This window comes from Carcharhinus amblyrhynchos, chromosome 27 (assembly GCF_965287045.1).
Source record: "Carcharhinus amblyrhynchos chromosome 27, sCarAmb.v2.hapA, whole genome shotgun sequence".
NCBI lineage: Eukaryota > Metazoa > Chordata > Chondrichthyes > Carcharhiniformes > Carcharhinidae > Carcharhinus > Carcharhinus amblyrhynchos.
The window spans coordinates 9,478,887-9,505,935 of NC_137350.1; the positions used below are offsets into that span (position 1 = coordinate 9,478,887).

Sequence of the window (27,049 nt, forward strand, 5' to 3'; positions counted from 1 at the left end):
AAGAGTTATAGGGATAATGGCTTCAAAAGGCATTGATATGTCGGATCTGCCACGCACGTATTAAATGGCAGAGCAGGACTGAAGGCCAACTCCTGTTCCTATTTGATGAAGAGGAAAGCAGTTTTCCTGATGTGCGACCTAATATCCATCTCTCATCCAAAATTATTAAAAACAGAGGAGGCAGTGGCGTAGTGGTATCGTCGCTGGATGAGTGATCCCAAGACCCAGGGTAATACTCTGGAGACCCAGGTTCGAATCCCACGATGGCAGATGGTGAAACTTGAATTCAATAAAAGAAATCTGGAATTAAGAATGTAATGACTGTGAAACGATTGTTGATTGTTGTAAAAACTCATCGGATTCACGAATGTCCTTTAGGAAAGGAAATCGGCCATTCTTACTGGGTCTGACCTACCTGTGACTTCAGATCCACAACAATGTGGTTGACTCTTAAGTAAATAATAAATAAAACATGGTTGACTCTTAAATGCCCTCAGGGGTGGGCAATAAATGCTGGCTCAGCCAGCGACGCCCACATCCATGAATGAATGAAAACATATTAGAAACAGATTGTGTTAATTTACCTCACTGCTGCTTGTGGTATCTCACTGTATGTCGTATTGCTCAACATATTTCCATACATCACAACAGCGATAGCACTTCTGAAGTACCTTGTTGACTGTGGTTCTTTGTTTCCTGATATGAACACAAGACATTGTTGTCAGAGCTGCATTCTGTACTGAGCTCTGGTTTCTGGTTACTGTTTTGCTGCAAGCCACTGCTGACAAGTTACTGTAGAACTTGGGCTTGACACTGCATGTGTGTACACAACCTATTCCCGAGAATTCAAACCTATTGTTTGTCCCTTTAAAATGAAGTGAATGAATCAGTTGCGTCAGCGGGGCACAGCTAATCTTTTCAACGCCGTTCACGTTACTCACTACTTAAAGGACAGTTTAGCAGGAGTAAACTATAAGTTGTTGTCATGTTGTTGCTTTACGTGGAGGGAATGTACAACTCACTTACAATTAACCAGATGTGACAGTTTACAAAGTGTGGGGTTTTTTTTGGTTTGGTTCAAACAATGTTTTGTTGGGGAAACACATTTTGTTTTGTTGGCAGATGACAGGTTGACCATCAAGATTTCCATATTGTCGTTTAAAAAGTCAAATCAAAAGTATTATGCAAACTTGTGCCAATCAGGGAATGTGTAGCTTGATCCTATGTGAACCTACCTGAGGACAACTGGTACACATTATTCTCACGCAGACATCAATGCATCTTATCAGTTAGCATGGATGCTTGCTCAGTGAAAGGGAAGATTAGATAATCAGACAAAGAAGTCAATGTGACCGATCAGGTGAGTGCAGTTGATGAAGAATGGAAAAGATGAAGGCTAGCCAGGAATAGTCATGTCTGTTGGGTGATCAAGTTTTGGCTGTGGCTTCCTGAAGCTGGTGGGCTGAGGCAGGGAAGGAGATGGGTGATATTATGGAACTGGAAGTAAGCAGTCTTGGGATTAGAGTATTGAAGTAATGAAGCGATGGTGTATTTGAAAGGCACACTGGTTAGGCTACAATTGAAGTTTTGGGTGCAGTTTTGGACATCCCATTACAAAAGATATTGAAGCCACAGAGTCAGATGGAGCTGTATAAAGTGCTTTGTTAGGCCACAGCTGGATTACTTTGTGCACTTCTGGTCACCACACTGTAGGAAAGATGTGATTGCACTAGAGAGGGTGCAGAGGAGATTCACCAGGGTGTTAACTGGGCTGGAGCATTTCAGCTATGAAGAGAGGCTGGTGTTGTTTTCCGTAGAGCAGAGAAGGTGGGGGGGAGGGGGGGACCTGACTGAGGCGAAGAAAATTATGAGGGGCATTGATAGGATAAATAGGAGATTTAGAGGGGATTTGAACATAAGAAATAGGAGCAGGAGTAGGCCATCTAGCCCTTCGAGCCTGCCCCGCCATTCAATAAGATCATGGCTGATCTGTCGTGGCTCAGTTCCACTTTCCCGCCCTCTCCCCATAACCCTTAATCCCCTCTCTTATCAAGAACCCATCAACCCGCTTCTTAAAAATATTTAGCGAGGCAGCCTCCACCACTTCAACGGGCAGAGAATTCCAGAGATTCACCACCCTTTGAGTGAAGAAGTTCCTCCTCAACTCCGTTCTAAACCGCCTCCCCTTTATCTTGAGGCTGTGCCCCCTAGTCCTACTATCTTTTTTGAGCGGGAAGAGTCTCTCCACCTCTATCCTATCCATCCCATTCATCATCTTATACGTCTCAATGAGATCTCCCCTCATTCTTCTAAACTCTAACGAGTACAAGCCTAGTTTATTCAGCCTCTCCTCATAGCTCAATCCCCTCAACTCCGGTATCAGCCTAGTAAACCTCCTCTGCACTCCCTCCAGGGCCAAAATATCCTTGCGCAGGTGCGGCGCCCAAAACTGCACACAGTACTCCAGCTGCGGCCTCACCAATGCCCTATACAGCGCAGCAAGACCTCCCTACTTTTATATTCAATCCCCCTCGCTATGAAGGCCAGCATCCCATTCGCCTTCCTGACCACCTGCTGCACCTGCAAGCTGGGTTTTTGCGACTCATGCACAAGGACCCCGAGGTCCCTCTGCACCGTCGCCTGCTGCAGTTTTTCGCCACGTAAGTAATAGTCCTTCCTACCATTCTTCCTACCAAAGTGGACCACCTCACACTTGCCAACATTAAATTCCATTTGCCATTTCCTGGCCCATTCGCCCAGCCTATCTAGATCCTTCTGCAGACTGTCCACACCCTCCGCACAATTTGCCTTTCCCCCAATCTTGGTGTCATCAGCAAATTTCAACACCCTGCACTCGGTTCCCTCCTCCAGATCATCTATATAAATGGTAAATAGCTGAGGCCCCAGCACCGACCCCTGGGGCACCCCACTAGTCACCAACCGCCAATCCGAATAGCACCCATTGACCCCCACTCTCTGCCTCCTATTTGACAACCAATCCTCTATCCACGCTAACACCCTACCCCCAACTCCATGTCCCCTGACCTTCTGCAATAACCTCTTGTGAGGTACCTTGTCAAACGCCTTCTGAAAATCCAGAAAGACCACATCCACCGGCTCTCCTCTATCCACTGCCCTAGACACATCCTCATAGAACTCCAGTAAATTTGTCAGACACGACTTCCCTTTAATGAAACCGTGTTGCGTCTGCCCTATCAAGCAATTCCCTTCAAGATGCCTCGCAATTTCCTCCTTAATGACGGATTCTAACATTTTACCTACTACAGATGTTAAACTAACCGGCCTATAATTCCCCGCCTTTTGCCTGGCACCCTTCTTAAACAACGGCGTAACATTAGCCATTTTCCAATCTTCCGGCACTTCCCCGGAATCCAGCAACGTCTGGAAAATAACCACCAAGGCATCCACTATAACCTCCGCCATTTCTTTCAGAACCCTCGGATGCATTCCATCCGGTCCTGGGGACTTGTCCACAATCAGCCCCTCCAGTCTGTCGAGCACCACCTCTCTAGTAACAGTAATGTCATTAAGACCCTCCAGTCCTACCACCTTTCCATCGCTAACACCCGGCAAATTATTCACGTCCTCCTCCGTGAAGACAGAAACAAAAAAGTTATTCAAGACCTTAGCCATATCCCCATCCCCTACCACTAGCTCCCTTTCTCATCCTCTAAAGGACCAACGTTCACCCTAGCCAGCCTCTTTTTTATATATTTATAAAAACTCTTGCTATCCTTTTTTATATTAAGTGCTAGCCCAGCTTCATAGCTTCTCCTACCCTCCTTTATCAACTTCTTTGTCAATCTTTGTTGACATTCAAACCTTTCCCAATCCTCTTCTTGCCCACTGCTCTTAGCTACTCTAAATTCCTCCGCTTTTAATTTAACACTTTCCTTCACCTCCTTCGTTATCCACGGCTTATTACCTCTCCTCCTACTGTCCTTTTTGACCATCGGAATAAATTTCTGCTGAGCACCAAGAAAGATCTCCTTAAAGATCCTCCACTGCTCCTCAGCAGACCTACCTTCCAACGCGCTCCCCCAGTCCACATTCGCCAATTCTTCTCTCATCCTACCATACTCCCCTCTATTAAAACAAAGGACGCGTGTCTGGGAACCCACTTTCTCCTCCTCCATCTGCAACAGAAACTCCACCATGCAATGATCACTCTCTCCAAGAGGATCCTTCACCGCAAGGTCCCTAATTCTACCCGCCTCATACTTTTTCACCCAGAGAGTGGTGGGGACCTGTAACTTACTGGATGAAAGGGTGGTAGAGGTGGCAACCCTCACAACATTTAAGAAACACTTAAATGAGCATTGAAATGCCGTAAACATACAAGGCTATGGACCGAATGGGATTAGAATAGATAGGTGCTTAAGCGTGCGCTGAAGTATAATGGGCCGAAGGGCCTCATTTTATGCTGTAAAAACCTGTGACATGATAGCGTAAATTCATTAATTTGGTGAGGCTTTGAAGTCCATTTTAATGTTTTAACCATCAGTACTAAAACACAATAGCCAGTCATCACCGATTGCATGTTGTTGAGCCTTACAGCCAAAAAGAAAAAAATAATATGTATGTGAAGTGCTGACAGATGTTATAATGAAGTGAAGGAATTCAAACATTGCACATTGAAAGGGAGGACTGGCATTTATATAATTGTGCTCACATCCTGATTAGGAAAACCAAAGGCACTCTGCAACTATTAAAGTACTTTCGAAGCATAGTCACTGATGATGAAGAAATGTGATGCTCGCACAAGCATCAATTTGATAATGAGCAGATAATCTGTTTTAGTGAGATTGGCCAGGGCTGGTGGCACGGTGGTTAGCACTGCTGCCTCTCAGCGCCAAAGATCCTGGTTCAATTCCGGCCTCGGGTAACTGTGTGGATTTTGCACATTTCTCCCTGTGTGAGTTCCCTCTGGGTGCCCTAGTTTCCTCCCACAGTCAAAAGATGTGCAGGTTACATGGATTGGCCAATCTAAATTGCCCCTTAGTGTCCAAAAATGTGCAGGTGTGGAGAAATTTCTTGTTGCAGGTGGTGGTTTGGAATTCTCTGCCCCAAAGGGTGCTAGATGCTTTAAGTATTTAAAGTGGAGGTGGATAAATATTTGATGGATTGAGGAATAGAGGGCTATGGGGAAATGGTACAGAAAAGGAGTTGAGGCTGGCAAAGATCAGCCATGATTGTATTGAATGGTGGGGGCAGGTTTAAAGGACCTCCTCCTGCGTCTTGTGCTTGTGTGGTTCAGTGGATGAATATAAAGTGTGAGTTATGGGATTGGGGTCGGGGTTAGGTGAGATTCTTTCGTAGAATCTACAGTGTAGAAGAAGGCCATTTGGCCCATCAAGCCTGCACTGACAGCAATCCCACCCAGGTCCTATCTCAGAACCCCCCATATTTGCTCTGCTAGTCCCTCTGACACTAAAGGGGCAATTTATCATGACCAAACAATCCAGCCCGCGCATTTCTGGAGTGTGGAGGAAACTGCAGCACCCAGAGAAAACCCACGCAGGCACGGTGGGGGTGGGCGGAATGTGCAAACTCCATACAGTCGCCTGAGGCTGGAATTGAACCAGGTCCCTGGCGCTGTGAGGCTGTTGTGCTCACCACTGTGTCGCCCTGTCAAAGAGCCGGTGCAGACTAGATGGGCCGAATGGCCGCCTTCTGCGCTATAGGGATTCTCTGGACAAGGTGCAGAACTCCCTAGTTCCATTGCCAGACAGTCTTAACATCTCAGGTGTAGTCCCTGCAGCTGGCTCTTTGTGCCCAGAACAATAGAAAGCTCGGAACAGTTCGACTGGGACACGCTCGCAGCAGCCCAGCCTGTTTTCAGTTAACAAAAGCTTCCTGGAATGAGCTCCTATTCCTGTAAATCAGGAACAATAGCAGCCAATGGCTTTTGCAGCTGAAGTCACTGTGTTTCTGTGCTATTGGTTGAGATGCTGGCTGTTTGCCAGTGAGGAGGTTGAAACTGAACAGTTCCGAGGTTGGGTTCGCTTCCTCTCTGCACAAGTCGTTTCTCTACATCAGAAGGAGACTCATGTAACCCCCCCTCCCGTCCCCTGAGCTACAGCCTTTTCGGGTATGTATGTATGTATGTATGTGTGTTACATTTCTACGGAGGTTTTATTTGGAATCTGTCGCTGGGTGTGTAATTTGAGGAGAGTCAGAGCTAAAAAGAGGAAACTGGAGAGTAGGGAGTAAATCGTACAAGCGGCTCATTGGAATAACACGAAGGGTAACTGTATCCTTGTTTCAAAACCAGGAACACACGATCCTTCCTATCCCTTCCCCAGAAACAAAATGGGAATTGTTAGCAGGCGGTTTGTTTTGTTCTGACTCTCCCAGCATAGATACAGTTTGGTTGTTGCTACATCCGAGGTGCTGAGACGCTACATACTTTCCGTCCTTGCGGCTTATTTTGGTGTCATGTAGGTTAGCAGCGAGTGTGTTTCGGATAAACATTGTAACCTTCTCCATTCTGCTTAATTCCGGAAAACAGAAAGGGCCAGGTGCTGTCTGAGAATACGTAGATTCTGGTTGAGATAGGGAGCGGAGTACAGTGACAGACAGACAGATAGCATCGTGATGCTGGGCTGCTACAGAATCCCGACAGTGCAGAAGGAGGCCATTCGGCCCGTCGAGTCTGCACGGGACAGCAAGACCCCTGAACCCCCACACCTACCTACCCCGCTAACCGGCACATCCCAGGGCACGAAGGGGGCAATTTAGCATGGCCAGTGTATCTAATCCGGGGAGGTTCACCGGGGCACCCAGAGGAAACACACACACACACACGGGGAGATGGTGTAAACTCTGCACAGACAGTGACACAAGCCAGGAATCGAACCCGGGCCCCTGGAGCTGTGAGGCAATAGTGCTAACCACAGTTGTCACCATGCCGCCCCATATCAGTTTATTTTTTTAAATTTAGAACAGGCATGTTTGTACCAGAGTTGATTTGCTGAAGTGTCCCTTTTACTTACCCTGGTTGTGAATATTCCAGTGCCAGTGTTGTCAGAGGTGACTGCTTCTGCAGCGTGCGGTTAGCTGTGTTCAGTTCTCCTCTGTGCCCTTTCAAGAAGTTGGGCTGAGTCCAGTGAAAACAGTCTTAAGTTCAGAAGGTGCGGGCAGACTGCTGTTTTAAAAGTTATTTATTTCTGGGACCTGGTTCTGTACCCTGTCCAGACACGATGTAAAAGACTCCTCTCTTTATTGCCACTCAAAGGGCTCCTAAGTGGGATGTGTGCAGGTAGTCTCAGTTCATTTCCTAGTTGGCCACATCATGCAGCCAACAACAGACCTGTACTGAGATGCCAGGTTCACTCAGAGAAACCACAGGCTGGCTGAAGGTGAGAGAAATTAAATAATTTGCGCTGGCCGTATAGACTTCTCCTGTAGTGCATCGGCTGGAAGATTGTTTGGAGGTAAATGGTTCTTTACTCAACATCTAGTTTGGGCCAGGGTGATCATAGAATCCCTACAGTGCAGAAGAGACCGTTTGGCCCATCAAGTCTGCACTGACTCTCTGACAGATTGGACAGGATTTTACGGCCTCACTTGTCCTAAAATTAAGTCCTGCCCGAGGTCAATAGACCTTTCCATGATCTGCCTCTCGCCCGCTCCGATTCCTGTGGCAGGTGGGATAATAAAATTCTGGGCATTATCTTACCCAGGTTCTCTCTCCTGCCCTATCCCCATAACCCCACATGTTTATCATGGCCAATCCACCTAACCTACAGATCATTGGATAGTAACGCCAGAATTCTACTGCCCCACCTGCCACATGAATTTGAGGAGGTGAGGGGCAGACAATGGGAAGGTCTGTTGGCCTCGGGCAGGATTTTCCGGTTTTGGGTCAAGCGAGGCTGTAAAACCACCCCCTAAGGGGCAATTTAGCATGGCAGTCCACCTAACCTGTACACCTTTTGGCTTGTGGAAGGAAACCGGAGCACCTGGACAAAACCCAGGCAGTCATGGGGAGAACATGAAAACTCCATACAGACAGTGACCCAAGGCTGGAATTGAACTTGGTCCCCTGGTGCTGTGAGGCAGCATTGTTAACCACTGTGCCACTCCTTGTGACTCCTGCCACCACTGTTATTCCTGGAAGTAACCAATGCCGACACGGGACATTAAAATATTTTGTTTCCAACACAGATGATGTGCAGGTTCACCAAATGAGAAAAAGAAATTTAGACAATGTTTTTTTCCCCTGAAGTAAATGGATCTTGTGAGGAGTGAATGTGGTAAATTGGGACCTCTCTGTGAAAGTAGCAGCTTGTGTTGTGCTGATGTTTTGATTGGCTCACCCTTTTGGGTAATAGTGACTTGTGTGGAATGTAAACACTAGCATGAACCCAGTTGGACCAAATGGCCTATGTCTGTGCTGTAAGACTCTGTAAATACTACCCCATTCATCCATTCATTTGTTGACTTGCTCCCTTCCCCTCACCTCTTGAAAGGAATTGCTGACAAGCAAGACTATATTGACACAGACCATGGTTTTTTTGGCTGCGTACCCCACTCCCATTCTCCCCCGTATGTTGTTCGAATGGTCATTATTTGTATGAACTTGGGTAGTGAGTGCCACCCGGCATCACAGCAGGGGCTTCACATCCAGACTCATCCAGTTCCATCCCAAGAATCTTAACTGAGGCTATTGGACAGCAGTCTAGAACAGGAACCATACCCACTTTTCCTTTTTATAACCAGGCGGCACTGAGACCAGCCCTGCCTGAGAACAGCAAACGCTATGTTGGCATCATTGGAAGAACTGTATTACCCAGTGTAAATCATTCTGGAATGAAATCCAATCCCAATAGTGCTAAATGTGTCCGTCTGATTCACTGGTAGTTTTGGTCACACCGGAGGACCCGTACATGAACAGGATTGGTGCAAACACAGTTCCTCCACTGTAAGGACAAGAAGATCCATTCTTTCAAAAGATGCCAAAATTGCATTGAACAGCTGCACTGAGAGGCCATGCCCTCCCAGGACTGAAGTAAAATGGCAAAACCAAAGGCAAGCAGTCTCTAGTGGTGGGTTTGGTATCTGGAGTCCACTGTAGATCTGCCTCTGAACGCTGGATGCTAACTTCAGGCCTGCATTTATCTCTACATCAACATATAATGTTGATGATTTGATCGTAGGACCCTCAGATTCATAGAATCCTGACTGTGCAGTAAGAGGCATTTGCCCCATCGAGTCTGCACCGATTCTCCAAAAGAGCATCTTATCCAGGCCCTCCCCACCCCTGTCCCATCCCTGTAACCCCTTGCATTTGCCATGGCTAATCCACCAAATCTACACACCTTTTGGACACTAAAGGGCAATTCAGCATAGCCAACCCACCTAACTAATTGTGCTTGCTTTGCATGAATTGGCTTCCAAGTTTTCTAAATTACCTTGGATGTTTTTTTTTAATGCATTTGTGGGACATGGATGTTGCTGGCTGGCCAGCATTTATTTTCCATCCCTAATTGCCCAAAAGGCAGTTGAGAGTCAACCACATTGCAATAGCTCTGGAGTCACATGTAGGTCAGACCGAGGAAGGATGGCAGATTTCCTTCCCTAAAGTGAACCAGATGGGTTTTTCTGATAATTGACAATGGTTTCATGGTCATCAGTAGACTCTTTATTCCAAATTTTTTTTATTGAATTCATATTTCACCCATCTGCTGTGGTGGGATTTGAACTCAGGCCTCCAGAGTTCTTGGATTAATAGTCTAGTGATAATATCACCAGGCCATTCCTTCCCCTTACTTAGATGTAATGTGCTGTGTGACGTCCCAGCATTGTGAAAGATGTGGAATAAATGGAAGTCTTTCTGCTTCCTCCGTCCCTGAAACAAGAGGCACATGAATGGTTCTTATTGTGAGGCAACTTATGCTTTCAACAAGTTGCCATATATCAGCGCTGTATTGAATAACTAATAGTGTACAAAGAATTTTCCTAGTTTAACCTGTGATTTCACCAAAACAATTACATTCAAATTTGAAACCAACTTCAGAACTGCTGGTTTGAGGAATAGATACTGCAGTGCTGATTTAAAATATCTCAGAACCAAGACGTTGAAAAGCAGAATCTGCATCCCCACCCTCATGGGCAAAATGTTTAAAGAACTATGGGTGAAATTTAATGTTAATTGGTGCTGATTTTAGCCCACTGCTTGGCGGGTCAGTAGGAAACCTGTGCCGTTTCTGAGGGGGAGCTCTGACCAGATTAAGTGCCTAACTGGCCAGTGTCAGTCCTTCCCCAGGATTTAAACCCCCCGAGGTGGAAATTTACCTGCTGCCCAATTGGAGGTTGGCAGCTTTTCATTATACAGAGCTCTGTTGGGAGCAATGGTTGTTGCCAGTGGGACAACCAAAGGAGAGGCCCAGGATCTCTGGTGGACCCAGGCCTCAGGTGTGTGAGCGTGGGATAGGGATTGCTGAGAGGAGGCGTGGGGCAGGAGGGTGGATAGGGGCTTTCAGCAGACACACTCCTACCCAATGCCAGCTCCCTCACAGGGGAACTAATCACAGGTAAACCTAGCATAGTTTGCTAGGTGGGCTCTGGGAGACTTGAGAAAGCCACTTGCATGTAACCCCTGAACCACCACGCAATTTCAGTGGGTCCAGAGATAATTAGCGTCAAGTGGCTCAATAATGAGCCTCATTGACAACATACCATAAGCATTCTCCCCGAGGCCACTCCTGCTCCAACTTAGTAGTGGGAGGATTTCTGCACTGCCTCTCTTGTGATTAAATGGGCCTGGCCACCATTTTTCCCATTGCAATGGGCTGCATTAAATCCAGTACTACGTATATACATCAAAGAGACACTACAGGTTTCGAGAGCGTGACCAACGTTTACACTCAGTTCTGCTGTTAACCCTCGCTGTGTATCCCAGCTGTAGAGATGGTTTGGAAGCAGGCATAGCCCAGAAATTACTTTTACAGTGCATAGAAATCATAGCACAGAAAGAAACATTAGGCCTAACCAATCTACGCTGAAGTTTATGCTCCACACAGTCCTCCTGATGCTCAGCTTACTTCATCTCAACAAACCTTCAGTTCCTTTCTCTCTCGTTCACTTATCCAGCATCTCCTTAAATTAATCAATGTAGTACCATGCATATCATGTGTTACCATGGCTGAGACCTTGGCACCATCAGAAATCTCTTCACAGTTTTAAAGGAGTTGTTTGTGAGTCCCTCTTCAGAAACGTCAGCACATAGTGGAGACTGGCACTCCGGAGCCCCGCTGAGGGAGTTCCACACTGTTCAGATGAGATATCAAACTGGAGCCCAGTCTTCCCTTTCAGGGGAATGTAAAGGATCCCAGGGTATGGGCATTCTCCCCAGTGTTTTGGCCAATGTTTATCCTCAGTGGAAAGCAGATTCCCTGATCACAATTTCATTGCCATTTGTGGGATCTTACTGTGCACATGTGTTTTCAACATTTATAATAATGATTCCACTTCAAAAATACTTGATTTACTGTGAAGCACTTGGGGAGGTCAAAAAATGATTTTTAAAACGTATTGTTTTAACTTTATTAAATGGGTTAGTGTAGAATTACAGCCAGACCTGTCCCCCACCTATCCTGGTCTGGCTTTGTAGTACACCCCTTGATGACAACTGTTACAACTAAATCAAATACTGTACACAGAGAGATCCATCAAGTACATACTCCTCACACCATCTGTTCACGTTTTTTGTATCGTTATTTAACAGTGAAGGAATTCAGGTATTTGGTGAGATGGAGATGGTGAGATGAATCTGGGATTGTTCTCCTTAGAGCAGAGAGGCTAAAGAGATTTACAGCAAAGATATTCAAAACTGTTAGAGGTTTAGATTGGTGTCAATAAGGCTGTATTAGCAGGCAGTCAGTCACTACAAGCAGCAGACTCCAGAATTGTTATGATTTGGAATACATTTCTGGGAAACAGCTAGAGTCATAACTTTCAAAGGGAATTTGTATACTAAATGGAGAGAAAAATTCAGAATGACAGGGAAAGAGCAGGAAAGTGGACTTTATTAAATAGCTCTTTCAAAGAACCAGCATAAGTGTGATATGCCAAATAAGCACCATCTGTGTTGCATGATTCTACGGGTGGAATCTTCTGTGGGTGTCTCCCATCCTGCCCGAGTATGTGGTGAGACATCCAAGCTGACTCCTGGGAAAAGGCCCAGTGCATCTTCTGCCCATCAGGCACTTAAGAGGACAGTGACGGGTCCTCCTCCCGGGTGTAGACCTCGGGGGGTGCAGCATCCTGCCTGCTTAGAGCTGATGGCCAGTCGAAGGCAAGCAGCGCCTACATTTGGCAGTGCTGAGGGGGAGGTCGTGGCTGCGGCTGAAACATTCCCCCCCACCCCCAAGTCCCAACATCAATGGGTGACCAGGAGAAATGTGTGGTGACAGGGAGTTGCAGAGAAAGGGTTGGGGGGGGTGGTCAGCAACAAGGACAAAAGGAGTGGTTGCCAGCAGCCACACCCTGCCACACATCCATGCTCTTGATCATGCATAGATTATTGCAGATTGAAGGATTCCCCCTCACCCCCCACCCATCAGCTGCCATGCAGCCTGCACAGTTTAACCAGTCATGCTGGCCACATGACAGTACCAGAAGTGGGAAGATACCCTCAAGTCAACTGAGCAGTTAAGGGTCTTAAGTGCAGAAGAGGCACCAAGGTTAAACATAGCCCTTCCTGCCCAGAACTTACCCAGGACTTGTTTCAGTTCCAGTGTAAGCCCACCTAATTTTCAGACTCTTCCACCTCCTTCCTTGCTTCTCATGGCAGAAGATTCCATCCTATATCTTAAGACCGCAAGGTGTTAGCTGGCCGATTCACACTGAACTCAGGCATGATTTATAAGATCTGTTTTTATCTTTTGCCTGCTTTCCAGGTCAAATAGAGGAAATGGCAGTCAAGCGCTCATCTCGGCACACTGCTGAATCAGTCATCAGGGACCAACAAGAACTCCCGATTAGCCAGATGGAGAGCAAGCGATCCGAGATCAGCGAATATAGGCGCTGCACAAAAATGTGCCTCCCAGAGAAAGTTTTAACCGAGGGAACGGCAAAACAGGAAACAGATGAACACGGAAGCAAATATTCCTACATTGCACAAGCGACAGGTAGGTAGAGAATCCTGTTGTTGTATTGGACTTAAATGACATCAGTCACTGAGAAGAGGGTTGGTAGAAATCTATTGGAGTCACCAATCTGGCAGGTCAGCATTTTTTCATTCTGTTGCAATGATGCTGTTGGATGCCAGATACTCTCAATGTCAACAGATGCACCTTTGTTCCGGAATGATTTTGCTCTTCTCCAAAATTTGTTAGCTTGTTGTTAACAGTAAGAACCTGTTCTGTGACGGGAATGGAATTGAATCCAAGCCCACTGTTGTGGTTGTGTTAACAGCACCAATTGCTGAGTGGGTTCTTGATGTTAAAGGGCATCACCTACTGTTTCCCATTGTAGCAGAGGCATTGTGTTTAAAAAGGGACCATTCACTCTCATTCTGGTTTGGTGTTCTTGGATGATCTAAAAGCCAATCCAAAGTCATTTTAAAGAATACAGGAATGTAACCACCCTGAATAACTGGGGGGAAAAAAAATCATTGACAAGGGAATTGGAAATGTGTTTAACAGTAACTCCAAAGTTATAGACTGCCTGAGCCCTGCGGTATTTTACTCATTGAGATTTTATTGACCCCAGTGAGTTAGATCCGAAAAGGTAAAAAAACAACTTCCGGGATGCCATTTGTTCAAAAATTGCTGCCCCAATCCCCTGCTCATTCTCCTTCCCCCCACCCAATTAAAAATCTAAATGAAGTTGTTAGCTGCACATTCCGATCTTTGTAAATGAGTTTGGGCAGCTTCTTGTGTTTGGATTAGTCCGGCACTCCAGAGTTGTACTGGCTGTCTTTTACGTAAAGTGTGACAGATTATTGGTCTTTACAGGTGTGGGGAACCAGAAGCTCATTCCCAGTTGTGAGAAGCCGCAGTTTATAGCAACGCCAAACAGTTACAGGTAAGGAGCTTCTAAACATTCTGCAACTGAGGGTATCATCAATACATTTTTAAAAAAACCATTCATGGCAAATGGGTGTTGCTGGTTGGGCCAGTATTTATTGCCCATCCCTAGTTGCCCTTGAGAAGGTGGTGGTGAGCTGCCTTCTTGAAACGCTGCAGTTCACCTGCTGTGGGTTGACCTACAATGCCATGAGGGAGGGAATTCCAGGATTTTGACCCAGTGACTGTGAAGGAACGGTGATTTATTTCAGGGTGGTGTGTGAATTGGGGGGGCAGCTTCAATGATCTAAATGCAAATCCAAAGTCATTTTAAAGAATATAAGAACAAGACCCTCCCGAATAACCAGAAAAAAAATCATTGACAAGGGAATTGGAAATATAAACCTTTAACAGACTCACTTGTTCCCATGTATCTGCTGCTCTTGTCCTTCTAGATGGAAATGGCTGTGAAGATGCTGAGTAAGACTGATTGGTGAATTGTTGCAGTGCATCTTGTAGATCGTACATACTGCTGTTCCTGGTTTGAAGGAGGAGAAAGGGGGGCCTGGAACAGAGTGAAAGCTAATGTGGAATGTCACGATGACTCAGTAATGCAAATTGTTGAGGGGTTGGTCTGGTAACAGTGAAAGAGAAATTCAGAAGGTAACGCAGGCTGGAAGAGCAACCCCTCTTGTGACAGTGGCTGGGAAGGAACATGGATACAAGAGTGGGCCTTTTCGATTCCTCCAGCCTGTTTCACCATTCAGTTGGATCATTGCTTCAAATGCATTCACCCACCATTGAAAGGTATCCCTTTGCAATGTTGCCTGGAATCTATCAGTTTCAGTCTTGGGAGCTTCAGCATCACAGAGAGAGTTGGGGAGAGAGAATGTTCTAGATTTCCACTACCTTTTGTATAAAATGGTGCTTCCAGATTTCATTTCTGAATGGCTTCATTCTAATCTTAATATTGTCCCCTCTTGTTATGATTTCCCCATCGGATGAAGTAGCTTCTCTAACTAATTGATTTAACCATTTTAAATATCTCCATGAGATCAATCCTCCTCTTTTAACAAACCAAACTGTATAAAAATAATGTTTAAAAACTTGTGTGAAAATTTAAACACCCTTGGATTGCAGAAGTTGCAGCTTTAAGTTTGAAGGGTTATATTGTAGAGCGTATTAAAAATTGAATTCTGCGAGCATAGCACAATAATAATCATGTCAGCAGTTATTTCTTTGACCAGATCTTCTTCCTTTCCTCAGTAACCATTCAGAGAGGTTGAACTTAGAGACTGTTCCAAACAATGTGGCAAAGGTAGCTGGAGGACAACTGCCCCGGCTGCAGCAGCAGGACCGAGAGACCAATAAACGCCCCAGAAGGAAGCATGGGAAGAGAAAATCCAAACACAAGGTCAAAGGCAGGAATAAAGCTTCGCAAAATCGGTCAAAGACCCCTGAGCAGGAGAGCTGCCCTCCAATACCGGTGCAAGTAAGTGGTGCCCTTTTCTCTGATCCTCACTTTGTGGTGTAGTTTTTAGACCGATCCACAGTTATCCTCCTGCCATGATCTTGGAGCCGCGGTTATAGTTCCCTAAAATGAACTGAACTGGGGTCCCGGTTTGCTGCCTTTACCCAAACAGGAAAACGTTGAAAGTACTCAGCAGGTCAGGCAGCATCTGTGGAGGGAGAAAGCAAACTTATCGATTTCGGGTTGATAACTTACCTTGTCACTCCTGTTTTTTGCCAGAAAAGTGAGCAGATTCTTATCGGATGACTAATTAACCAAAATATTCAAAGAAAACGAAGCAAGAAACATGCTTTTAAAATATCCATATAATTTCCTTCCGGTTTACTTGCTGGGAAATGAATCCTTAATTCCTGCAGCCTCCTGGAAGGTTGGCAACACCAACCCTCTGCCAACATCTAATCTGTAGCCTGTTTTAAAATAGATTTTCACCCTTCTTTTGTCTTTGAATAAGTGGGCTGCCACCCATGGCCTACCATTGAGTGTGCTAACTCCAAACCCCCCCCCCCCCCGCCCCCAGCTCTGTGACTCCACTGCTGGTTTATAACGTGTCTCGATTGCTCTGTAAGTGAAGTTCAATATTTTAATTTCCAGGAAGATGATGCGGAAAACAGCACCTCCGACTTTTGCAGCAGCACAGCAAGCAGCAGCAGCCGCTGTGAGCTCGAGCAGGCTCACCTCAGCCCGGCCAGGGGCGATTCACATGCCTTCTGTGGATTGAGCCTGCAGAACCGCCTGCGGGAAGATGAAAGGATCGAGAACATATACTTCAACATCAAACACTTTGAGAGCAGAGTGAAGAAATCCAACGTCAGGCCCATACCCTCGTCGTCCATGAAACATGGTGGACTTGTGCAGAGCGTGGCCTACCCAAACGTGGCAAAGAACTTTGCATGGAAATCGGACCTGGACAAAGTGCCACAGCCTGAACTGAACCAGAATCCGTTCGAGACTCTGGCCTGCCTCAAAAAGCAGGAACTTTGTTTGAAAAATAATGCTGCCATGCTCTACATCAATGATGAAGGAGGGGACACTGGAATACGTATTCCCGATTCGATAAGTGCAGAAGAGACTTCCCCACCACTGCCCTCTGCCTTGCACGCTGATGGTAGAAAGGGCTACGTTACCTCTGACAGTATAAAGTTGTTGACTAATCATGCACTACAGTGGGCAAGATACTCAGTAGGGTGGAAAGAAAAGGAAAAGCTTCCAGAAACCAATGAGGGCGTCCTTCAACATGAGGTAGGTGATACAATATATAACAGGTGCTAAATTATATAGTAGTTTACCGCAATGCTGGCACCCCAGCCCAATGTCATTTCAGACATCAGAAAATAGGGAGAATCAATTACTTTCTCATTTTACGCAGCTCCTTAACTAGGTCCCAGGTCCATCGTGGTCTTATTTGGGGCCAAGAAAGGGAGGTGGGAGCAATTTGATAGATTAAAACCTCCCTTTTGAACATCCCTATCCTGTTCTGTTTTAGGAGCTTGTGGTCTCTCAACCACAAACCTAAAGCAATGCTGTGGGGTTCCAGGTTCAAATCCCATCACTGCGATTAAATCTGTATTCTAAAATAGACCTCAACCATGCTGAGGGATCAGCCAACTGAACTTGTCAGCTCGAGTGTCTCCTTGCCTCCCACACATTGGCTATTAAGTGGCTTTAATTTTGATCTGACTGGGTTGTAATGTTCAGCAGACCCAAAGGAGAAGAAAATAGGCCTGTGTTTTATATGATGCCCTTCAAATCTCCTGGCCATGCCTTACTGCTTTGTAGCCAACTGTTTTCATTGAATCATAGTTAAAAGTGGTGGTGAATTTGCACACCAGGTGCGACAACCATCACATGAATGACCAGTTAATTTACTTTGGTGACTTTGGCTGAGGAAAAGTACCGGCCAGGACACTTTGCAAGCTCCCTATTCAGGTTCAGTAAAGATCCATGGCATTTTAAACCGGCCATCTGAACACATGGGGCTTCAGGTTAATCGCTCATTCTAGAAATGGAATTTCTGACAATTTCTCAAAACTACTTTGAAATGTCAGGCTGGGTTTTGTGTTTAAGCCCTGGAGGTGGGGGAGGGTGGTTTAACATATAAACTTCTGGCATAAAAACTGTTCAACTCAGTAAGCTAACGCTTGACTCAGCTGCACAATTCTTGCCTTTGAAAAGAAAGTAGCTGACAGCGCTTGAGAAGGGATGAGCTTTGTTCACTTTGATCGCGAGTAGCCAATGTGGTCAACTTTCTCCAGAGTGAAGTCTTGAAAGATGGAAGCTTCCTCCAGCTGACATTGTCTTTTTACTATGCAGAAACTAATGCCTGTGGACAATGAGTACAAAGAAGATCTGCAGTGGTCTCTCATCTCCACTCGTCTGGGTGTTGGAACCTTTGGAGAAGTCTATATAGCAAAGGATCACTCAACTGATTTCACCTGTGCTGCTAAAAGGGTCAGTTTGCACAACTAGACATTATCATATTTGGGAGAATATCAAGGCAGGAATTAAACCAATAGCACAAACTGCATTACCTGGGTTCCTGTGCTATTTTACTAGAACTTAACATGAAAGAAACCTTTTGTCCAATTCTTATTATAACTCACGTGGCGAGCAGCTTAGCCAGTCTCGTCATGTAGCCCTAAGAGCCCAATTAGATCGCCAGTCTGTGTGATGTATATCTTAACGTGGAGATGCCGGCATTGAACTGGAGTAAACTCAGTAAGAAGTCTCACAACACCAGGTTAAAGTCCAACCAGTTTATTTGATAGTAAACCCACAAGCATTCGGAAACGCTGTTCCTTTGCATTCTAATTAGTATTCTGTAAACTGTATGTGACGTTATACGCCCTTCTGTGATCAGAACCTTCCACACACCTGACAAAGGAACAGCGTTTCCGAAAGCTTGTGGGTTTACTATCAGATAAACTGGTTGGACTTTAACCTGGTGTTGTGAGACTTCTTACTGTGATGTATATCTTAGCCAGGATGCCTCTGCTAAATTTCCCTCAGTCAGGGAAGGAGAAATTAGAGTTCCTGCTCCCGTCATGACGCAGAGATACTTTGTGGAATTGTGCAATTTGGGCACTCAGTTCAGTTGCTAGGCCTGTCACAATTAAATAGCTTGCCTGCCTTCCATTCAAGGCTTGTGCATGAAAGATGGCAAATTGGATGAGGTACTCGTAGCCCAACAAAGTCATCGATTTTAGAACATAGAACATAGAACATTACAGCGCAGAACAGGCCCTTCGGCCCACGATGTTGCGCCGACCAGTTACAAAAACAATGACCCACTAGCCTATACCAATCCCTTTTCGTCCATAAACCTATCCAGAGATCTCTTAAACGCCCCCAAACTAGACGCATCTACAACTGCAGCAGGCAGGGCATTCCAATCCCTCACCACCCGCTGGGTAAAGAACCTACCCCTGACATCCGTCCTGTAGCTACCCCCCCTTAATTTAAAGTCATGCCCCCTCGTGCTAGCTTTCTCCATCCGAGGAAAAAGGCTATCACTATCCACCCTATCTAAACCTCTAATCATCTTATATGTTTCAATAAGATCCCCTCTTAGCCGCCTTCTTTCCAACGAAAACAACCCTAGATCCCTCAGTCTCTCCTCATAGGACCTCCCCACCATACCAGGCAACATCCTAGTAAACCTCCTCTGCACCCTCTCCAACGCCTCCACATCCTTCTTGTAATGCGGGGACCAGAACTGCACACAGTACTCCAAGTGCGGCCGCACTAGAGTAGTGTACAGTTGCAACATTACACTGCGACTCCTAAATTCAATCCCCCTACCAATAAACGCCAAGACACCGTACGCCTTCTTGACAACCTTATCTACTTGATTCCCAACTTTCAGGGATCTATGTACACACACACCTAGATCCCTCTGTTCATCCACACTATTCAAAGTCCTCCCGTTAGCCCTATACTCGACACATCTGTTGCTCCTACCAAAGTGAATTACCTCACACTTCTCCGCATTAAATTCCATCCGCCACCTCTCGGCCCAGCTCTGCAACCTATCTAAGTCTCCCTGCAGACTATGACACCCTTCCTCACAATCTGCCACACCTCCAACTTTGGTGTCATCAGCAAATTTACTAATCCACCCAACTATACCCTCATCCAGATCATTAATAAAAATTACAAACAACAGTGGCCCCAAAACAGATCCCTGAGGCACACCATTTTATAATGGAAGGGGAGAAAATGTCTACTGCCCTGGTATCCACAGGAGCAATGTGTGGCTGAATGCTTAAGAAGGTTTGTGGCAAAATGTAAGAGCCTTTTGAGAACTGAAAGATATATAACATAGAACCCTACAGTGCAGAAAGAGGCCCTTCGGCCCATTGAGTCTGCACCAAACACAATCCCACCCAGGTCCTACCCCCACTTATACCCACTAATCCCTCTAACCTACACATTCCTGGACACTTAGGGGCAATTTCTTAGCATGGCCAATCAACCTAACCCGCACATCTTATGGAGTTAGAAAAATAACTGATACTCAGCACAGCAAGACTATTTTTGCCCAATATACTGGTGGTGTGATTCTCCTTCAAGTCTTCCTGTTTATAATATTACATCTGTCTGTAACATTCACAGACTTAGTGTTGCTTGTTTAAATCATAATTAAACGAGCAATCAAACCGTGTTAATCCTTCAACACAGTGAAAGGCATCCTAGGCTAGTGAGTGCGCTGTACGAGTATCTCTCTGACATATCAGTGGGCCCCAAGATTGAAATTGGGCTTGGTCACTAATTCCTCCTCCTCCTCCTCCTCTCTCCCCCCCCCCCCCGCCGAGTATGATTAAACACGTTTAATACGTGCTGAATATTTCATAACGAGTTATAGAAATTGCTTAATTGTTTGTATATTAATAGAACTATCAACTTCAAATGGTAAAAGCAAAGTAAATATTAATGCTTTGATTGGACACAGAGGGAGCTCACAGACAATCAGCATGCACAGTATTTCACTTGTCCTTGCTTTACATGTGTAACACTTCAGTCATGACAGTAGAGAAATAAACTACACAGATGGTAACCAGTGGAATCTGCCAATCCTGCACATGGGCAACGGTCAACTAAATGTGTCATGGGCCACGCTCAGAACCCTGATGGGTTGTGTGTGCCCCCGCCCCCTCACTTCTACCCCCCCACCCCACCCCAGGTTGCCCAGCACTGCCTTTGCAGCTCTTAGTTTGCAGAAGGGAGCTCACACACAGCATTATTTGCTCTGAATCTTTACTTAGATTTGGGTTTCAGGCTAATGGTATATGAAAATTTAACTTGCGCAGGAAGAATCTGCCCGAGAGTGCGTCGTTCATTAAAACTGCTTTCCTTTTCCAGATTCACGTGAGCAATTTCCAAGCACAGGAGTTGCTGACCTGGAGCAAGTTGAACTCTCCGCGAATTGTTCCACTATACGGGGGAATACGGGAAGGGGAGATGATCACACTGTTTATGCAGCTCATTCAAGGTGAGACACAAACCTTGGTGTAAGTGCACTTCCTTCATCCAGTATTCCATTTTAACCAGTCTGTTATTGGATTTCAGAATCATGAAATTGATTAACTTTCTACCCTGAATGACTTGGGGAATATTTTGAAATTTTACACATCAATAAAATTTTACTAACTGACACCGACATGGTGGCACAGTGGTTAGCACTGCTGCTCAGAACGCCAGAGACTCAGATTCCATTCCCAGCTTGGGTCAGTGTGTGTGTGTGTGTGTGTGTGTGTGTGTGTGTGTGTGTGTGTGTGTGTGTGTGTGTGTGTGTGTGTGTGTGTGTTTCACACATTCTCCCTGTGTCTGTGTGGGCTTCCTCCAGGTGCTCCGGTTTCCTCCCACAGCCCAAAGATGTGCGAGTTAGGTTGATTGGCCATGCTAAATTGACCCTACTATCAGGGGGATTAGAAGGGTTAATATGTGGGGTTAGGGGAATAGGGCCTGAGTGGGATGGGCCGAATGGCCTCCTTCTGTGCTCTAGGGATTCTGTGATTCTATCGTTTCAATATTGTAATGGGCATTAGTTTAAGTCACATATTACTTTATCCGGGGAAAACTGGGTCTCTTTCCTTTGCTAAGAAAGTCCTCTAAACCTATCAGTTTGACCAAGCCTTTGACTCTGTGTCCTGCTGTCTCCCTCTTCTCTTAGTCAATTTTCATTGGCTGAATACGTTCCTGTAATCTCCTTAGGACAATTCTGTATATTAAAGATGGTACAAAAAAGTTGATGTAGACAACACACTCCAGGAGCCCAACACCATCCAAGATAAAGCAGCCCTCTTGATTGTTACTATTTCCACAAATATTCAATCCCTCCACCACTGGTGAACAGTGGCAGCCGTTTGTACTATCTACAAGATGCTCTGCAGGAACCTACCGTGTCTTAGACAGCACCTTCCAAATCCTCGACCACCATCATCTAGAAGGACAGGAGCAGCAGATACCTGGAACACCATCACCTAGAGGTTCCCCTCCAAGTCACTCACCATCCTGACTTGGAAATACATCACTGTTCCTTCATTGACCTCGCTAAATATTTTTAAGACGCGGGTTGATGGGTTTTTGATAAGAGAGGGGATTAAGGGTTATGGGGAGAGGGCGGGAATGTGGAACTGAGCCACGACAGATCAGCCATGATCTTATTGAATGGCGGGGCAGGCTCGAAGGGCTGGATGGCCTACTCCTGCTCCTATTTCTTATGTTCTTATAATCCTGGGATTCCTTCCTAACAGCACTGTGTATGTACATACACCTACAATGGTTCATTAGGCAGCTCGCCACCACCTTCTCAAGGACAACTAGGGATGGACTGGTTAGTGCTGCCCACATCCCATAAACTAATAAAAAAAAGAATTGAAGGGAACCAAGCTAAATTAGCACTGAAATTTTATAGGATGTGGGCATCACTAGCTAGGCCAGCATTTATTACCCAGCCCTAATTGCAACTGAACTGCAAGGCTTGCTAGGCTATTTCAGAGGATATTTAAGAGCCAACCACCTTTCTGTGGGTCTGCATGCCAGACCAGGTCAGGATGGCAGATTTCCTTCCTGACCAATTGTTTTTGGTTGTTGGAATTTAATTCCAGATTTTTTTAAAATTGAATTCAAATTCCACCATTTGGAATGGTGGCATTTCAACCAGGGTGCCCAGAACATTAACCTGGGTCTTTACTTCAGTGACAATACCACTACACCCACTGCCTGCCCTATTTGTATAGATTAGTGGTGGGATTCTGTTTACATTTCAGCACAGCTGACTCCACGGTCGATGGGGAAAATCTCAGCAGGCTGGTGCTGTTCAACGCCTGGATAATGCAGCAGATGTTAGCATTCACTCAGTCAATGTGTGAGAGCCACAATGTCACCAATGTGTAGCAAATTAGACTTGAGATATTTTCCTCATATCCGAGAATAGCATTTGTGAGATTTCTTGCCTGTTTTTAGGTGGATCAGTTGCGCAGCTGATAGTGAATAAAGGGCCTCTTCCTGAAGCTCTGACTCTGCACTACACGGGACAAGTACTGGAGGCACTCGAGCACCTTCACTCCCTTGGAATTGTGCACGGAGACGTAAAAGGTAAAGTCAAAACTGACTAGTGCGTCATATTCAGTGATCTTTCTCTTCACTCGACCTGTAACTACAACACTATTATCTATACCCTATTACACGTGACAATAATAAATCAATTCAATTCTCTTTGTTACTATCGGTCCAGGATTCTATCGAGAGTACGCTTTCAATGTGTCTTTGAATTTACACTGGCTGATCTCATCATAAAATGAACGTTATTAATCTAATCCCTCAGGTGTAGCTGTATGTTTTTAACACTGAAAGTGAGCTTTATTCTTAGACCAGATGTTGCAAGTTAAATGCTGACCATAAAAGTTCCTAGCCAATGTTGACCATCTATATTATCCTTTCCTCAGCGGACAACGTGCTGATATCACAGCAAGGCTTGGAAGTTTATCTCTGTGATTTCGGACACTCAACACAACTAACATCGACAGGAAGAAGCACCTCACATGGTAAGAGTTAAATATACAGGCACGGTGAGCGCATTGACCTTTACAAAAACCTAGCTTGGAAGAGATGCGAGAGGACGTAACAGAAAAACTGAAGGAAGACGGGTACAGGGCAAGGGTTAAACACAGCTATTAAGTTTCTCTTATGAGTTACAAAGAGCAGCACAGTGGTTAGCACTGCTGCCTCTCAGCACCAGGGACCAGGGTTCGATTCCCGGCTTGGGTCACTGTTTGTTTGTGTGGAGTTTGTACATTCTCCCCATGACTGCTTGGGTTTCCTCTGTGTGCTTTGGTTTCCTCCCACAGTCCAAAGATGTGTGGGTTAGGTGGATTGGCCATGCTAAATTGTCCCTTAGTGTCAGGGGGATTAGCTAGGGTAAATGCATGGGTCTATGGAGAAAGGGCCTGGGTGGGGTTGTGGTCAGTGCAGACTTGATGGGCTGAATGGTCTCCTCCAACACCGTAGGGATTCTATGATTCCACAAACTTGATGACCACGTGCTTATTTGTTAACTGACTCCAGCTGGTGGGCTGAAGGTGGGAGATCCTGCTGCAGAATGGCTTCGGGGAAGTGGTTCTGCAGCGGGTGCCACAGTTGGATTATAAATATATGGAGGTTGTGTTTTATGGAGGGGTTATTGTTAGAGAGGCACTTCTTCCGAAACTCATACTGCGCCTTTAGGTGGATCCAGTTGAGTGCAGGCTCTGACCAAGGCTTAGGTGAGAGCAGCCACGTACCCCCATCAACAAGCGGCTAGATGAAGGCAGTCGGAATTTTATTCAGGGCGAGGTACGCAACCAATAAATCCTTCTGGGCACTGCCCACTTTGACCAGCAGGTTTCCAGTGGAATTGTTACTAAATAAAATGTCTTTTATTTCCCCCGTCCTTGTAGGCAGACAGTGCCTGGGCACAGTGACGCACATGGCCCCAGAGGTAGTTGCAAGCCGTGAATTTGGTGTTAATGTAGATAGCTGGAGTGTTGCTTGTATGATGCTGCACATGTTAACCGGCCGCCATCCCTGGAAAAATATACCAATGAGTCAGCTGCTCCTTAAGGTGAGTTTAAGTTTAAAAACTGTGCAGTAGCTGCGTTATGCCTTTGCAATAACTTCACATGAATTGGGGTATCTATGCATGACCCTCGTGAGAGCTTGATCTGCTTTGAGACCCAAGACTTGTGCAGAGAAATGCTAAAAGGAGATCTTTTCAACACACGGGTGACTAAAGTCCAAATCAAACTGGACTGTTTTTCTATCCATGACAGCAGTCAGATCAAAGCTAGTACAGGAGCCCCCCCAAAGTCTCCCGCTCCCGTTCGTTGTAATTAAACAATTGTTCTGGAGCTCGCTGACCCGCAGGTATCAGTGGCACTGACTTCCTGGTCCCTCTCTCCCAACAGATTGTGACACAAGACCCTCCGGTGGATGAAATTCCACCCACATGCAGTCCACACACAGCTAATGTGATCAGAGCTGGGTTGGTCAAAGATCCAAAATACAGAGCTACTGCATCTGAACTTCGTGCAGAGGTGAACAGAGCGTTAACTGTACTGCGACAACGTAAGTAGAATTATTGAACTGCCTTTCCTTTACTGCAGCTGAATATATTTATGTCCACATTATGCTCAGCGAAGGCAGAAAACGCAACAAAATCTTTAATTGTTGTCAAAGATGCATCGTATTTTCTACCAGTGTTTTCTGCCAACTGTTTTTTTTTAATTTGTTCATGGGATATGGGCATCACTGGCTGGAGATGCCGGCGTTGGACTGGGGTAAACACAGTAAGACGTCTGACAACACCAGGTTTAAGTCCAAACAATTTATTTGACAGTAAACTCGCAAGCTTTCGGGGTTTTCCCCTTCGTCAGGTGAGGGGCAAACACCGAAAGCTTGTGAGTTTACTATCAAATACATCGGTTGGACTTAAACCTGGTGTTGTCAGACTTCTTACTGTGATCAGTGGCTGGGCCAGCATTTATTGCCCATCCCTGAGGACATTTAAGAATCAACCACGTTACTGTAGCTCTGGAATCACATGTAGGCCAGACCAGGTAAGGACAGCAGATTTCCTTCCCTAAAGGACCTTAGAGAACCAGATGGGCTTTTACGATATGGTCACTTTTAATTCCAGGTTTTTATTGAATTCATATTTCACCGTTTGCCACGGTTGGATTCAAACCTGGGTCCCCGGAGCCTTGGTGTCTGGATTACCAGTCCAGTGACAATGCCACTGGGCCACTGCCTTCTCACTGGTCCTGACTAGTGGGATGAAACTCTCTCCTCCTTCTTACATAAGAACATAAGAACATAAGAAATAGGAGCAGGAGTAGGCCATCTAGCCCTTCGAGCCTGCCCCGCCATTCAATAAGATCATGGCTGATCTGTCGCGGCTCAGTTCCACCTTCCCGCCCTCTCCCCATAACCCTTAATCCCCTCTCTCATCAAAAACCCATCAACCCGCGTCTTAAAAATATTTAGCGAGGCAGCCTCCACCACTTCAACGGGCAGAGAATTCCAGAGATTCACCACCCTTTGAGTGAAGAAGTTCCTCCTCAACTCCGTTCTAAACCGCCCCCCCCCCCCTTTATCTTGAGGCTGTGCCCCCTAGTCCTACTGTCTTTTTTGAGCGGGAAAAGTCTCTCCACCTCTACCCTATCCATCCCATTCATCATCTTATACGTCTCAATGAGATCTCCCCTCATTCTTCTAAACTCTAACGAGTACAAGCCTAGTTTATTCAGCCTCTCCTCATAGCTCAACCCCCTCAACTCCGGTATCAGCCTTGCTGCCTGTACATTTCCAAAGTGAGTGAGCTTGAAATGTTTCAGCTGAATTTCTCAGTGGCTCAAATCTGCAGCTCTGAGCTGCTGACAAGTGAGCATTGAATTGGCAATGTCACTTACAGTAACCATCAAACTGACGCTGTGAAAAATGATACTGTGGCATGAATCCAATAAGAAATGTGTCCCTTGTATTAGCAGTGTGGCCCCTCCAATCTCCTTGATAAATATTTTTCCTCTTTGAAGTGAGGGCACTGTAACCTGCTTAATTTGACTCAATAGTGCAATAAATCATCTCATCTAGTGGCAATTTCTGTGTAATACATTGGCATAATATTTGTAAGCTTCTTTCATCCCGTCACTGGGTGTTGTTAGTTGATGTAAGCATCATTGGAGATCAGTTTCCCTGGCCAGTGACCAGATGAAGTTCAGCAGCAGATAGCTCAAAGAAAGTGTTTTTTTTTGCATTAAAATATGCAGCCTACAGTGAATGTTCTTCCAATTACGTACGTATTTTTAATAAGGGAGTTTTTGTAAACCCATTTGCTTGATACTTTCATTGGAAGCTTCCTGTCACATGAAACTTTGTGGTATAGAAGCTTGGATTTTTGGATATTAACCAGGTGCTGCAACATCCAGACTTTGAACTTTTGCTCCCT

General features: G+C 45.5%; 1 protein-coding gene across 4 annotated transcripts in view; it reads left to right on the forward strand.

The window, feature by feature from the left end:
• The window catches only part of map3k14a (mitogen-activated protein kinase kinase kinase 14a), a 69,045-nt gene that overhangs the window by 31,727 nt on the left and 10,269 nt on the right, over positions 1-27,049 (forward strand). For 3 of the 4 annotated variants that reach the window (XM_080213545.1, XM_080213542.1, XM_080213544.1), the window contains exons 2-11: positions 12,927-13,157; positions 13,986-14,055; positions 15,303-15,528; positions 16,159-16,806; positions 17,878-18,015; positions 20,926-21,055; positions 23,032-23,163; positions 23,514-23,612; positions 24,504-24,667; positions 25,011-25,170. In XM_080213545.1, coding sequence (XP_080069671.1) covers positions 12,941-13,157; positions 13,986-14,055; positions 15,303-15,528; positions 16,159-16,806; positions 17,878-18,015; positions 20,926-21,055; positions 23,032-23,163; positions 23,514-23,612; positions 24,504-24,667; positions 25,011-25,170 — 1,984 coding nt within the window. In that variant the 5' untranslated portion in view covers positions 12,927-12,940. Of the gene's footprint in view, positions 1-6,021; positions 6,113-12,926; positions 13,158-13,985; positions 14,056-15,302; positions 15,529-16,158; positions 16,807-17,877; positions 18,016-20,925; positions 21,056-23,031; positions 23,164-23,513; positions 23,613-24,503; positions 24,668-25,010; positions 25,171-27,049 lie in introns of those variants that run through there. The other variant, XM_080213543.1, reaches the window with a different exon arrangement.